At 40.1% G+C, this 16419-nt stretch overlaps 1 protein-coding gene across 11 annotated transcripts in view; it reads right to left on the bottom strand.

The window, feature by feature from the left end:
* Positions 1-16419, bottom strand: part of plekha1b (pleckstrin homology domain containing, family A (phosphoinositide binding specific) member 1b) — a 110769-nt gene that overhangs the window by 5854 nt on the left and 88496 nt on the right. For 5 of the 11 annotated variants that reach the window (XM_038821396.1, XM_038821402.1, XM_038821397.1 and 2 more), the window contains 3 exons: positions 10684-10748; positions 7935-7998; positions 5992-6081 (listed from right to left, as the gene is read on the bottom strand). In XM_038821396.1, coding sequence (XP_038677324.1) covers positions 5992-6081; positions 7935-7998; positions 10684-10748 — 219 coding nt within the window. Of the gene's footprint in view, positions 1-4839; positions 4911-5991; positions 6082-7934; positions 7999-10683; positions 10749-16419 lie in introns of all 11 variants that reach the window. The other 6 variants (XM_038821398.1, XM_038821399.1, XM_038821404.1 and 3 more) reach the window with 2 other exon arrangements.

The following is a 16419-nucleotide window of genomic DNA, read 5'->3' as shown; positions in this document are numbered from 1 at the left end:
CACGACCTGCCCTTTATGAACCCATGCTGCGTCTGCCCAATGGGACCATTTCCATACAGATGCCTCGCTATTTCTTCCTTGATAGATTCCAGCATCTTCCCTACTACCGAAGTTAAACTCACTGGCCTATAATTACCCGCTCTCTGTCTACCTCCTTTTTTAAACAGTGGTGTCACGTTTGCTAATTTCCAATCTGCCAGGACCACCCCAGAGTCCAATGAATTTTGGTCAATTATCACTAGTGCATTTGCAATTTCCCTAGCCATCTCTTTTAGCACTCTGGGATGCATTCCATCAGGGCCAGGAGACTTGTCTACCTTTAGCCCCATTAGCTTGCCCATCACTACCTCCTTCGTGATAACAATCATCTCAAGGTCCTCACCTGTCATAGCCTCATTTCTGTCAGTCACTGGCATGTTATTTGTGTCTTCCACTGTGAAGACCGACCCAAAAAACCTGTTCAGTTCCTCAGCCATTTCCTCATCTCCCATTATTAAATCTTCCTTCTCATCCTCTAAAGGACCAATATTTACCTTAGCCACTCTTTTTTGTTTTATATATTTGTAAAAACTTTTACTGTCTGTTTTTATATTCTGAGCAAGCTTACGCTCATAATCTATCTTACTCTTCTTTGTAGCTTTTTTAGTAGCTTTCTGTTGCCCCCTAAAGATTTCCCAGTCCTCTAGTCTCCCATTAATCTTTGCCACTTTGTATGCTTTTTCCTTCAATTTGATACTTTCCCTTATTTCCTTAGATATCCATGGTCGATTTTCCCTCTTTCTGGAATAAAGTAAAGAAAGTTCTTTGTATGACTCCTGGGAACACTACAGATCATCTAAATATCTGAGCAAGTAAAAGAGTTCTCTGGAGGCTTGCCACAAGTAGTGGTCTGATGCAGGGCCCAAGACAGGCTAGCTTGATAAATCAACTAATAGCAGTCAAATTTAACTGAATTTACTACAACAATCAAGAATTAATCTGATAAACAAGACATCATAGACAAAAACGCTTATTTTGTGTCACACGTAACATGCAGCAATGTTTTTTTTTAAATAAATGTTTTTTATTGGATTTTTGTCATGCAGCAATGCTGAAGTAAACTATTTAGGTGCAATATATGATGTATGAAATTAATTAGATACAATAGAGAAGTGAGATTCAATGTGAACAGCTCAACCTAATTTGTTGATAACAAATAATAAATTGAGGTACATTTTAGAAGGACACTGCAGATAAAATTTATAAATAGATTTTGAATGAAGGTCAATTTTGAAATTCACTCTTGCTGATTAACTATTGATGAACTCTATTCACAATTTTTTTAAAATTAGGCTCCTTCCAAGAACAACATTTTATCATTAGTTACATCTTGTGATAAAACAGTTCTCCTGAATGTAAATGCCATTCTGAATATTTTATAAAAAGTATAATGAAAAATTTGAGCCCTCAGCCTCACTTCTTTTATGTTTTATATATCAATTACGTATGTATTTTGTAGGAATTCAGCTAAATTGCCTCTTTAAGGAGTGTTTTCAAACCAGGTTGACAGGCACAGATGAAACTTTTCAATATTTGGTAATCCATTAATGTAAGCACTTGCAACAAGCTATAAACATGAAAGACTAAGTTATTTTGTCTCACAAGCACACTTAGATTTATACTTCAAGACATTTATGGATAGTAGCAATAGCACTAAACAGTGAGGAATAATCTCTGTATCTGCAAATATGCAAACTAAACACCTCTCAATTTTGCATGGCAGTTTTACAAAAACTTTCAGAAAGAATCACCGATTACCATAACCCGTAAAGCCTATTCAAAAGCCTATATATTCGCATGGCTTTACAACTAAATAAGCAAAAGAAAATGTAGTTTCAAATTCATGTGGTTAAAAGGCCACCTGGAAATTGTGAATAGTGCATCAATTGACCTAATAGGTTAACCAGATAAATTAGATCTAGGAAAGAAAATTCTGAAGCAGCATAGATTGTTGAGCAGGTAAGTCTTGTTTGATTGCATGCTTTAAAAAAGACCATTTAGCTACTAATTAAGAGATTTAGTAGCTTGTTAACTACATTTTCTTTTGCTTATTTAGTTGTAAAGCCATGCACTTTTTTTTGTACATTTGAATAGACTTTACGGGTAATGGTAATTGGTGATTCTTTCTGAAAGTTCTTGTAAAAATGCCATGCAAAATTGAGAGAAATGTTTAGTTCACATATTTGAGTGAACATGCAGAAAATATACAGTACAAAACAAGACAGTAGTGAATTACCATATTTGGACTGAATTAAATACAAAGCTAACAAAGCTTATGAAATCTCAGACAACTATATAAAGTATTTTAAAAGAAAGCTAATCCTAACATCAGTATGAAAAGCATTTTATAGCCGGGGCCATTCAGCCCATTGAGTTTGCGCTGATACTCCAAAAGAGCATTCTACCTAGGCCTAACTCACACCCTCCCCTGTCCTATCTCCGTAACCTAGCTCACACATCTTTGGGGCGGAGGGAGGAAACTGGAGCACCTGGAGGAAATCCAGACAGACATGGGAAGAAAGTGCAAAATCCACACAAGTCACCCAAGGGCAGAATCGAACCTCGGTGGCTGTCGTTGTGAGACAACAGTGCTAACCTCAGTGCTACCATACCACGTTAAAAGGGCTTTGAATCTGTTTATTTTAAGATAAGCTATATTGAGAATGTATTCTTACATAGCAACTTAGGACCACGAGTCGGCCATTCAACTCGTCCACCATTCCATATCATTGCAGTTTGATTGTGGTCTCGGATCCATTTTCCTATCCTCCACCACCACAACTCTCAACAGCTCCCTTGTTATTCAAAAATCTATCTAACTCAGCTTTGAATTAATTTAATGACACAGCCTCCATTGTTTTCTGGGGAAGAGACCTGTACATGCCAAGAACCCACAGAGAAAATATTTCTCCTCACCGTCTTATAAGGGAGTTCTCATTTTTAAACCATGCCCCCAGCTGTAGTCTCCTCCACATAAGGAGCCATCTTCCCCGTATCCATTCTATAGAGTTTCCTCGGGATCGTGTATGTTGCATCAAGATCACTTCTCATCTGTCTGAACCCCAATGGATATAGGATTAACCTGTTCAACCTTTTTTCATAAGGTACGTCCTTCATTACAGGAATGAGTCGAGTGAAACTCATCTGAGCTGTTTCCACTGCAATTGTGCCATTTTTCAAATATGAGGCCAAAACTGTGCACAGTACTCCATGCGTGATCTCACCAAAGCCCTGCAGAGTTCCAGTAAAACTTCCCTACTTTGATATTTCATTCCCCTTGCAATAAATGCCAACAAATGTCAACATTCCATTTGCCATATTAAAACACAGCTGCATACTATTTCTGTAAAATTGGTTTCACGACTCACAAAGCACCACTATCTGACCAAAAGATGCAAACATTCAACGAAACCAACAGGTTATGAAATGTCTTGAAAGTGTGCGTCAAAATGTATACATAGCAAGTTTTTTGTATCTGTTGAAGATTAACTGTTAGTGTGGGATGCATCATGTCTTGAAGTGAGTATGATGCAAGGATGTCAGAGAACTGTGAGAAACAGAAACAAAAACAAACCTCAAATATGTTGCACATTAAATGAATCTGCTCGGTTTAAAAGCACAAATTAAATTCTAACTATACATTCTCCTGAAATCAGCATCTAACAAAATGAGATCTACCCAAATCACAAAACTTTGCACCGGAAGTAAAATTTAAACATGCTTTCTTATATAAAAATGTCTAACATTTCCACACATACACACACCCACACAAAAGTATGCTTATGTAATGCAGTTCTACCACTATGGTCCCATGCCTCAGAATTCATACATTCAAGAATACATTTAACATGCAAACACACAAATACAAATTGTACTCGAAGTCAAGAGTTGTTAACAAAGCATTAATAAATGGCCTGTGCTATTGCAGAAAGATCAAAGATCAGCTGTGCCATAAATAAAAATGAGGAAATATGAACTCTCATGCAAATTAATCAAAATGGCAACACACCACGGAGGATTATAGGTGAAGGAAAATCCCTAGCTTAATTCTTGGTGGTTGTGGCCCCAATTAAAGTGGACCATCATTTTTGCTTCTGTTTCTATGATCACTGTGAACGAACTTTCATATATAGTATCAAGTCTGAGTATGTTTTAACACCCAGGATTTGTAAACTTCAAAAATTGCAAATTATAGAATTTCTCTTCCCCCCCGCTCCACAATCTTAGTCATTTAATTTCCCTTCCCCATGATTACTGCAACATATATGTTAGCTGTACTAAGTCATGAAGATGTTAAGGCAAAAAGAAGCAAAGTTCAGGAAATATTTCTCTAGTGTTTTTTCCTCTTCCTCGTCTTCCATTGCAGAGAGCTCTACTGAGAGCCCTATTAGTAGACTGAAATTGAGGTAATCAGAAGGCCAACCTGACTCTGCAACTTCGCTTGGCCACAGAAACACAATATTAAACTTTCTCTTTAAATTTGATGGCATATTCCTGGTTCTACTTGTGGCACACGTTAGAAAGGAATCAATGGTAGAAAGGAATTACATGGATTTCAAATCAAGAAGTGGTATTTCAATTAATTTGTAGTAGTAAGGAGCAAGTTAAAATTATACGCTTTGTCCAGCAAGGGATAAAAGTATTAGTTTAAATTTCTGATCATGAGTCAGCAACTGAATCAATAGTTTAATGTTCACTATTTTATGCCAACCATAGGAAAAAAATTTCTCCCAGCACATTCAGCAATTGCTAGATTCTAATCCTCCTGAAAAAGCTTGCTTTACATGAGAGCTCACATACGTGCCGCATTCACCAGTTCTTGATGTATACCTCTGTATACAAGGATTCGACAGCCTTCTGGCTTGCCGCATCTGGAAGAACACAGTGCAAAGCTCAGATTAGAGTATCCTACACTCACATAAAGAGAGCAGAGAAATAATAGAAAACACAGTCATATAATTATATATTAAGATATGTCTTTAATAGCCAATCAAATTAACGGATTTCCCAGTTCCAACCTCGTAAATTCTCCAACTTAAATTTATTGCATTTGAAATGTTCTGCACTTTTTTAATGTTATATTTCTTTTATAATCTGGAAACATATAAACAGAGACACATGACTGTGTAATCTGTAGAGGAAAGTAAAACCAAGAAAGCTACCTTGAGTAAAGAAATAAAGGGAAGAAATACTGTAATCCATATACAGCATAGTTTGTTTACAGAAAACAAACTTGCAAAAGCAACTTCAACCATTGAAGCTTTGCTGGCAAGACAGCTGGACATTCAATGTTAAAATGGTGTAAAATTGACAACTGCCCATTTAGAATATAAAATGCATGCTGGAAGAATCACACTCAATCAATGTTATGATATAGATTTGAGGTTTCAATGTGAACATAAACTGTTATTTAATATATTACTAAGTGTCCATAGCAAAATCTAAATTCTGATATATATCACACTTTTTCTAGCCGCTACTTTAACTCTTGCATTTCTCATTTTAATAGCAACCACATTCTCGAAACATCTTATTTTTAAATATATTTTAAAATGCCTGACTAACCATGTAACTGGGGATTTTTATTTGCTATTGTATGATCTAATGAAGGATAATAGGTTCAGTGAATCAGAAACTACATAAAAAGAATTTGCTGAGGATTCATTGTAACTTATGTAATTGATACCAGCTTTCCAGGCATTCTAAATTACTGTTAAACAAAACAAAAAAGATATATATGTCAGAAACAAAGAAATGCCTGATCATGTCACAACTCTGCTGTTTGTGGTGGGGGGGGGGGGGGGGGGGGGGGGGGGGGGAGGAGGTGGGGGAGAGCAGAGTGAAAGGAAAACCATCTTCAAATAAATTAAGTCATTCACTTCAGAAACAAAGCAAACGTGTTACTGCTAGCGATTGTGAGCATTTGTGCAAGATATTAGCACATAGACATACAGAAGCTGCTGATCTTCCAGGGCCCCGCTGTGCTACTATGGCCCCAGATATTGCCTTGATCCAGTTGTGCATATCTTCAGGACTGTCAGTCTGAAACACAATTAAGGTTCACAACAGACTTTAAGCAAAAGATATATTTATACATAGTGAACAGAGCAGCACTCAGCAGCATTCATTATCTTACCATTGTAAACAATTCAATAGCGAGTGTTTACTTCCAAATTAGAGACTATATCATTCATGTATTCAGGGATAATTATCTAGCAACATTGAAGGCAGTTACTTTTATATAAGCATTTTTCAGTTCTACTTAGTCTTCAGCTGTAGGCCAGAGAGCCTGTGATGCATTTTGCAAACATCACCAGATAAGCTATTTAGATATCACCACATTTTAGGATAATGTGACCATATTTTCAGAAAGAATTTTTGAAAAATAATATTTTCGACCAGCACTGTTTTACAAAAGAGTTTCAAGACATTAAGTAGACAAGATGCTCAAGAGATGTTTCCTTAGAATGCAAAAGCAATTAATCCAGACTGCCAGAACAATCGAAAAACACTTTTTGTACTCACTACACTGAAACAATTCTCAGCCCTTATCTGACGCTAAATGGCGAGAGATAAAACACACACATGGCAGGAAAGTTTTGAAACAGAATACCAAGGTAGTCAGATTACAAAGAATGCAAGAATGTTGGAGTGCAAAGTTAGGAAACTACCTTGTTTCAAATAAGACCATCCATTTATGCCAGAAGATGAGGCTTTTGGTAATTTTGCAATGTTAAGCTTTGCCGATTGAATCAAGTGAAACTAATCATAACTACTGCTCTGTATATTAACTTACTATGAAATAAAGCTGCAAATTGCATCATTCCATGCTTTGACTCACAAAACTGTGCGTTTGGAGAGACTGAAGCAAAGTCAAGGGAAAGTCACAAGCCCAAGGCATGCAGGTCTAAATCCTCCAATCTGCAGTTTGTCAGAGATAAAATGTGCTGACCAACGTGAGAATTGCCCGGCTTGCTCCCCAGGATCCTATGCAAATGTCTGTGAATTTTTTAACTTGTCGTTAAAAATCGGAGATTTTGGACAGTTGCAATGTATTTACTAGGATAGTTACCGCCCCCAAATCACTCTCATTGACCTCCTGACTATCTCCCACCCCCCTGATGACTGGGATAACTGTTAATCTGTCAGATTTCTGGATTGACTGAAAACGTGTCACAGTGAAGTGGTGGAAAAAGAATCCTGAATGCAGAAAATTGTGGGTAATTGGTGATAGAAAAGTAAAATAGGTCAGTATAATACCGAAATGGGTATTAAAGTCAGTATTATATTGTGATCTCAAAATACAATCTTGAAAGGGAGCTTCAACACTGCACTTGGCACATATAGAACATATAGAACAGCAGTCAAAACTTAAAAACATTCAGAATCCAAAAATTTTAATTCATTATTATCCTTCTCTAAGCAATAAAATCAAATATTGCACAGCTTTAGATTACAATTTCATAGATAGATTGAATGTGCAGAGGATGTTTCCACTAATAGGAGAAAGGAGAACCCAAGGGTACAGCCTCAAAACTGAGATGAGGAGGAATTTCTTCAGCCAGGGGATGGTGAATCTGTGGAACGCATTGCTGCAGAAGGCTGTGGAGGCCAAGTCACAATGTCTTTAAGACAGATAGGCTCGTGATTAATGAGGGAATCAGGAGATATGGGGAAAAGGCAGGAGAATGGGGATGAGAAAAATATCAGCCATGATTGAATGGCAGAGCAGACTCGATGGGTCAAATGGCCTAATTGTGCTTGCATGTCTTATGATCTATGGTGATATGATTTTTCCCCAAAATATATTTTAATTTAATCTTAAACAGGTTTAAGCTAATTGTTCCATTAAAACAGACGCTTTAACTTTTGCTCAATGTGACTAATACACTTACCTGGACATAAAATGTTCTAAAATGAGTAACTATTTCAAACAAGTTATCACGCAACAGGATTTCTCTGCAACAGAAAAATATTGTTTTAAGTAATCAGGTTTCATTTTTCTATGCATATCATTCTTTAGATGAGAAGATAGTCAAATTGGCCTACTCTCAAACATTAACCAACATCAGCTGATGCATCAGATTATTCATTATTGCTTCTCCCCCCGAGGGAAAGTACCCAGCTTCCCATGTTGTAACAGCAGTCATAATTAAGAACTTTGTACAAACTGAAAACACACTACTGCTCTGCAATGTATTTTGAAACACAAAACACAATTTAAATTAACTGACTATAATTAAATCTGCTCAAGTTATAACAGATGTTGAGTGACTTCATATTTAAAAAAAATAAAAAATTTAAGAGTACCCAATTCATTTTTTGTAATTAATGGGGCAATTTAGCGTGGCCAATCCACCTAGCCTGCACATCTTGGGGTTGCAGGGGTGAGAATGTGCAAACTCCACACAGACAGTGATCCAGAGCCGGGATCGAACCTGGGACCTCAGCGCCATGAGGCAGCAATGCTAACCACTGCGCCACCGTGCTGCCCTGTGACTTCATTTTTTTCTCATTTGTTTAACCTTAACATACAATTCTGTCATTAAGCAAATCAGAAAATTGAGCAAACACCAGAGGAATGCAAAAAACCCAAAGTGTTGGTAACACTCAGCGGGTCGAGTAGCATCTGTGGAAAGAGAAATAGATGGAGGACATCAGAAAAGTCATGATGTAAGCGGGAAGAAACTGGACAAAGGAAGAAAAAATGTAATCAAGGTAGGAAGAAATCAGTTCAGTGGGGTAGGAACAGGCGGAAATGTATATACCAGGACAGTACTGTTTAATGACAATAAAAATAATCTTTATTATTGTCACAAGTACTTATATTAATAGTGCAATGAAGTTACTATGAAAATCCCCTAGTCGCCAAACTACGGCACCCGTTCAGGTAAACCCAGGGAGAACTTAGAATGTCCAAATGACCTAACAGCATGTCTTTCGGGGCTTGTGGGAGGAAACTGGAGCACTCGGAGGAAACCCTCGCAGACACGAAGAGAACAGACAGTGACCCAAGCCGGGAATCGAACCTGGGACCCTGATGCTGTGAAGCAACAGTGCTAACCACTGTGCTATCGTGCCACCGCGATTAAACTTAATTTTAACTTTAAAAAGTTGTAAGTTTTGTTTTAAAGTTTTGAAAGTTCTTGAAGTTTGAGATATATTTGTTAGTTTAAGGTTCAGGTAGCATTATGTTGATATTGTCAAAGTGTCACTGAGGACAATATATTTTGTACTTGCATCTCAACATAAGTTTGTTCTATTTTTTCCAAAATAAACCATAGTTAAAAATGTATTTTACACCTTATTGATCTCCAGTCCAAATATATAAACTGACTTTGGGAAGGAGGTAGAAATGAGCTGTTAGGTTTCGGGGGGGGGGGGGGGGGGGGGGGTCGTCTATGAGGTGGGAAGCTCTACCTCTACCCCACCATCCACTCAACCACAACACCTTGCCCACTTCCCATGCAATCACAGGTGTAATACCTGCCTTTATCTCCTCTCTCCTTACTGTATAAGGACCCATGTACTCCTCTTGGGTGAAGCAGTCCACAAGCATGAACCCAAGATTCCAGTTGCTTGCTGTTTTAATTCACCACCTTGCTCTCACACTCACGTTTCTGATCTCAGCCAGCTGCAGTGTTCCAGTGAAGCTCAACTTAAGCTCAGGGAACAGTATCTCAACTGATTAGGCACCTTACACCCTCTCCGGCTCAACATGGAGTTCAACAATTTCTGACTGTGAATTCTTTTCCACATTTCGATTCAGTTTTTTAGCCAAGTGTCAGTCTGAATCAAGATTCATGTTTTTTGCTTTCAAAGCTGCTCATTATTCTGCCATTCATATCCAAACTGGACAATGCTTTGTTTTGTGATTATAACAATCACCATTCTCTTTGTTTGTTGTTCCATGACATAAAAACAACAGAAATTTCTATCATGGTTGACCTTGGGCTTCAACTCCATTTTCCTCGCTCACTCCCCTTATCCCTCAATTCCGAGACATCAAAAATCTGTCTGTCCCAGCCTTAAATATATTCAGGACGGCGCATCCACAATCCTCTGGGATAGAATTCCGAAGATTCACAACCCTTTGAGTAATTGATACTCATGTCAGTCAGGAATGATTGGCCCTTTACTGAGACCATACCGCTGTGACTCCCCAACTGGCGGAAACACTCCCTCAGAGAGTGTTGTAGCTTTCAAGGATCACTTCAGATACTTCACACCTTTAAAAAATATTCTGCTTTTCTATTCTTATGACCAAACTGAAGTTAGATTTTAACTTGAACTTAACTGTCAGACAGAAATCTCAATTCCCTAGCACTCCCCAAAGGCTATGCCATTATTCCCATTTGATTTGTTCTCAACTCTTTATTAACAAAATCTTACAATCCAAAATATTTTCCCTAAAAAGTATATGCTTCCTTCACAATTTTCTGCATTAACCACCCTGTTGGCTGTGGTTATTTCAAGTGATCAGCCAACAGTCAACAAAAGAGTAGAATCCATCAAGAGTACGTACAACTTTAAATTAAAAAAGATATAGCTCAATGTATGAATGATCGATCACACTGTAATAAACACAACGGCTTCATCAAACACACGTGACTTCCTGATCTAAAGTAAAAGGATCATTCTAACCTTTGTTTACACTCCTGAACTTTAATAACTTCTTTAAGTGGTATACTACGAAGTGGCTCCTTATCCTGCAAGAAAAGAAAAATGGTTTCATTATGAATGTAAACCACCCCGCTAACCAATATTCTTTCAAAAAGTTCAGAATAATCTTTGGGACTGGCCATCACTTACAGATGTAATAATTACTGAGTAAGGGCTTCTGCATTTTTTTCTAAAAAATTCCAATTTATATTATAAATTAGTAGATTTGCAATCAACAATCAAGAAACAGATGTATTTCACAGCTTTCAGGTGCCAGGAAGTGGTGAGATTAGCAATTTTGATTCAGTGCATTTTGCAAACTACACCAGTCAAGTAAAAGGACTGTGCAAACTTGCAAGGCAAATTGTTCAATTTATACAACTAGTAATTGCAAAATTAAATATGTTCATATCCGTGTAAAAGTCAGAAAACTATTAATCCAAGTATTTCTGCAATACACTTGGGAAATAGGTGATGAAAGCATCTGAGCTGCAATCCATTCCAGAAAAAGCACATTTACAGAACTAGAACAAAGGCACATCATGATCAACATTTATTTTGTTTTAAAGTGCAAAAATTAGTAGTTTCAACATTCCTTTTGCAAATCTCTGTATAGTTTTATCTTAATGTTTCTGCAGAGCTCTGGTGGCATCTTGAGGAACAGTTAACATCATCAAGATAAGCAACAGTACATCAGCAGATATTAACTGTGATGATCCAACTTGGTTCAGCCCTGAATCTTTCACTTACTGAAATTAGAAATGCATCTTTGAAATAGAAAATTAAATGAACCAGAAAAATAACTATTAATCATAAATCCTTTCAGTTGTTCTGTACGTGTACGTTTGCACTGAGTGCTGAATGTGGCTGCATTTGAGTGCTATAGTGAGATTTGATGATTGAGGGAGTTAGGTGAGGAGGGAGCAAGGTGCTCCTTTCATTTTGTTTCCTCAAAGAGCGAGGAGGGGGCCGGGAGTTTACAGAAAGGGCAGCTGACTGGGAGCAGAGTTGGAGGGCAAAGTTCCAGTTGGTCTTCAGGGCAGCTACATTCTGTAAGGTAAGAGTTGTTTGTTTTGGGTTTTTTAATTTTTAATTTTATTAATTTTATTTTTTGTGTTTGTTTTGTTTTTTGGGGGCAGCAAGGTATCATTCTTTAATTTCGCAGCATCACCAATTTTCAAGGGTTCACTTGGGAGAGTAGCAACATTATGTATATATTTGTATATATGTATTTTTTTTAAATAAAGGGCCTTATGGGTATTTAGTCTTTCTCCCCCCCCCCCATCCCCCTTTAAATCTCTTTGTGAATTCAGATCAGAGGGGATGGAGGCTAGGGCAGTTGCATGCTCCTCCTGTAGGATGTGGGTGGTGAGGGATCCAACCGGTGTCCCTGCTGACTATACCTGCCGGAAGTGCACCCAACTCCAGCTCTTCCGAGACCAGGTTTGCGAACTGGAGCTGGAGCAACTTCGGATCAGTCGGGAGTGAGAGGGGGTGATAGAGAAGAGTTACAGGGAGGTAGCCAAGGTACAGGACAAAAGTAGCTGGGTTACAATCAGAGGAAGGAAAACGAACAGGCAGACAGTGCAGGGATCCCTCGCGGCCGTTCCCCTTCAAAACAATACCGTTTTGGATGCTGTTTGGGGGGGGGGGGGGGGGGGGGGGGGTGTGTGACCCACCGGGGGAAGGCCCTAGAGGCCAGGTCTCTGGCTCGGAGTCTGGCTCTGTCGCTCAGAAGGGAAGGGAAAAGAGTAGAAAAGCAATAGTGATAGGAGACTCAATGGTTAGGGGAATAGATAGGAGATTCTGTGGTCGCGAGTGAGACACCAGGAAGGTATGTTGCCTCCTGGGTGCCAGGGATATCTTGGATCAAGTCTACAGGATTCTTAATGGGGAGGGGGAGCAACCAGAAGTCGTGGTGCACATAGGCACCAACGACATAGCTAAGAAAAGGGATGAGGAACTAAAAAGTGATTTTTGGGAGTTAGGTTGGAAGCTAAAGATCAGGACAAGCAGATTAGTGATCTCAGGATTGCTACCGGTGCCACGTGCAAGTGAGGAAAGGAACAGAGAACGAGTGCAGCTGAACATGTGGCTACAGGGCTGGTGCAGGACGAGAGACTTCAGATATGTGGATCATTGGGATATCTTCTGGGAAGGTGGGACCTGTACACGAAGGACAGATTGCACCTAAACTGGAGGGGCACCAATATCCTGGGTGGGGGTTTTGCTAGAGCTCTTCGGAAGGGTTTAAACTAGTTGTTTGGCAGGGGGATGGGAACCAGAGCTATGGATCAGAGGATAGGGCAGCTGTTGAACAGGCAGAAATAGTATGCAGCAGTCGGTGAGGAAGGGTAGACAGTTGATACGGCAAAGTTGCACTCAGTGGAATGGGTTAAAGTGTGTCTGTTTCAATACAAGGAGTGCCAGGAATAAGGGAGATGAACTTAGAGCATGGATCAGTACTTGGAACTTCAATGTTGTGGCCATTACGGAGACATGGATTTCACAGGGGCAGGAATGGTTGTTAGATGTTCCGGGGTTTAGATGTTTTCAGAAGAATAGGGAAGGTGAAAGAGGAGGGGGGGGGGGGGGGGGGGGGGGGAGTAGCACTGTTAATTAGGGAATGCACCACAGCTGCAGAAAAGGAGGTAGTTGAGGAGGGTTTGTCTACTGAGTCAGTATGGGTGGAAATCAGAAACAAGAACGGAGCAGTCACTTTATTGGGAGTTTTCTATCGACCCCCCAATAGCAGCAGAGTGATAGAGGAACAGATTGGGCGGCAGACCTTGGAAAAGTGCAGAAGTAACAGAGTTGTTGTCATGGTGACCTCAACCCCCCTAATATTGACTGGAACCTCCTTAGTGCAAATGGTTTGGATGAAGCAGATTTTGTCAGATGTGTACAGGAAGGATTCCTGACTCAATATGTAGATAGGCCGACTGGGCGAGGCCATATTGGACGTGGTGCTCGGCAACAAACCAGACCAGGTGTCAGATGTCTCGGTGGGAGAGCATTTTGGTGATCGTGACCACAACTTCTTGACCTCTACCATAGTCATGGAGAAGGATAGGAACACAGTATGGGAAGGTATTTAATTGGGGGCGGGGAAATTATACTGCTATTAGACAGGAGCAGAGGAGCATAAAGTGGGAGCAATTGTTCTTGGGGAAATGCACAACAGTAATGTGGGGATTGTTTAAGGAGCACTTGCTGCGAGTGCTGAATAGTTTCGTCCCAATGAGACGAGGAAGGAATGGTAAGGTGAAGGAGCCTTGGATGACAAGAGAAGTGGAGCTTCTAGTCAAGAGGAAGAAGGAAGCTTACGTAAGGTTGAGGAAGCAAGGATCTGACTCGGCTCTAGAGGGTTACAAGGTAGTCAGGAAGGAACTCAAAAAATGGACAGAGGAGAGCTAGAAGGGGGCATGAAAAATCCCTGGCGGGAAGGATTAGGGAAAACCCCAAAGCGTTCTACACTTATGTGAGAAATAAGAGGATGATCAGAGTGAAAGTAGGGCCGATCAGGGATAGTGGAGGGAACTTGTGCCTAGAGTCTGAGGAGATGGGGGAGGCCCTAAATGAATACTTTGCTTCAGTATTCACTTGAGAGGGAGAGTTGCTTATGAGAACTGTGTGAACCAGGTTAATAGACTCGAACAGGTTGAGATGAAGAAGGTGGATGTGCTGGAAATTTTGAAAAGCATCAGGATAGATAAATCCCCTGGGCCTGACAGGATATACCCAAGGTTACTACTGGAAGCGAGGGAGGAGTTTGTTGCGCCATTGCTAATGATCTTTGCTTCCTCACTCTCCACTGGAGTAGTACCGGATGTTTGGAGGGAGGCGAATGTCGTTCCCCTGTTCAAGAAAGGGAATAGGGAAATCCCTGGGAATTACAGACCCATCAGTCTTATGTCTGTGGTGAACAAAATATTGGAAAGGATAGCATTTATGATTGTTTAGAAAAACATAGTTTTTGATTAAAGATAGTCAGCATGGCTTTGTGAGGGGCAGGTCATGCCTCACAAGCCTCATTGAACTCTTTGAGGATGGGACGAGACACAGTGATGAAGGTCGGGCAGTGGATGTGTTGTATATGGATTTCAGTAAGGCAGGGGTGGGCAAACTTTTCCGTGCAAGGGCCACATTCAGAAATTCACAATTCACAAAGGGCCGCATGGTATATTAAGTAAAATAATTACTTCACCCGGTTATGATTCTGGGCGCCTCATATAGAACATAGAACAGTACAGCACAGAACAGGCCCTTCGGCCCTCGACGTTGTGCCGAGCAATGATCACCCTACTCAAGTCAACGTATCCACCCTATACCAGTAAATAACCCAACAGCCCCCCCCCATTAACCTTAAAAAAAAATTTAAAAAAAAAAAAAAAAATCTTTTAAAAAAAAATTATTATTTTTTTTTTTAATGACTTGGTGGGCCGCAGAAATACCTTTGGCGGGCCGTAGTTTGCCCACCCCTGCAGTAAGGCATTTGATAAGGTTTCCCATGGTAGGCTCATTCAGAAAGTTAGGGGGCCTGGGATACAGGGAAATTTGGCTGTCCTGATACAGAATTGGCTGGCCAAAAGAAGATAGCGAGTGGTAGTGGATGGAAAGTATTCCGCCTGGAGGTCATTGACCAGTGGTGTCCCGCAAGGATGTGTTCTGGGACCTCTGCTCTTTGTGGTTTTTATAAATGACTTGGATGAGGAAGTGGAAGGGTGGGTTAGTAAGTTTGTCGATGACACAAAGGTTGGGGGGAGTTGTAGATAGTGTTGAGGGTTGTTATAGGTTGCAGCAGGACATTGTCAGGATGCAGAGCTGGGCTGAGAAGTGGCAGATGGAGTTCAACCTAGATAAATGTAAAGTGATTAATTTTGGAAGGTTGAATTTGAATGCTGAATACAGGGTTAAAGGCAGGATTCTTGGAAGTGTGGAGGAACAGAGGGATCTTGGGGTCCACGTACATAGATCCCTCAAAGTTGCCGCACAGGTTGGTAGGGTTATTAAGGCGGTGTATGGTGTGTTGGCTTTCATTAACAGGGGGATTGAGTTTAAGAGCTGCGAAGTTTTGCTGCAGCTCTATAAAACACTGGTTAGACCACACTTGAAATATTGTGTCCAGTTCTGGTCGCCTCATTATGGGAAGGATGTGGATGCTTTGGAGATGGTACAGAGGAGATTTACCAGGATGCTGCCTGGACTGGAGGACATGTCTTATGAAGAAAGATTGAGGGAGCTAGGGCTTTTCTCACTGGAGGCAGAGAGGTGATGTGATAGAGGTGTACAAGGTGATGAGAGGCATGGATAGAGTGGATAGCCAGAGACTTTTCCCCAGGGTGGAAATGGGTGTCACGAGTGGACATAATTTTAAGGTGATTGGAGGAAGGTATAAGGGAGATGTCAGAGGTCGGTTCTTTACACAGAGTGATGGGTGTGTGGAATGCACTGCCAGCAGAGGTGGTGGAGTCAGTCATTAGGGACATTTAAGCGACTCTAAGACAGGCACATGGACAGCAGTAAATTGAAGGGGTGTAGGTTAGGTTGATCTTAGATTAGGATAAATGGTCGGCACAACATTGTGGGCTGAAGGGCCTGTACTGTCCTGTTCTATGTTCTATGGCGAATCCCTGTAAGCTGCTACTAAACTCGTCCAAATAAAATTTTAATATTTAGAGGTTTTGATCACAACTAAATTTTTAATTTATTAGTTGG

Source organism: Scyliorhinus canicula, chromosome 16 (assembly GCF_902713615.1).
Source record: "Scyliorhinus canicula chromosome 16, sScyCan1.1, whole genome shotgun sequence".
NCBI lineage: Eukaryota > Metazoa > Chordata > Chondrichthyes > Carcharhiniformes > Scyliorhinidae > Scyliorhinus > Scyliorhinus canicula.
The sequence above is the reverse complement of the archived record's forward strand: the minus strand, read 5'-3'. Positions and strand labels throughout refer to the sequence as shown.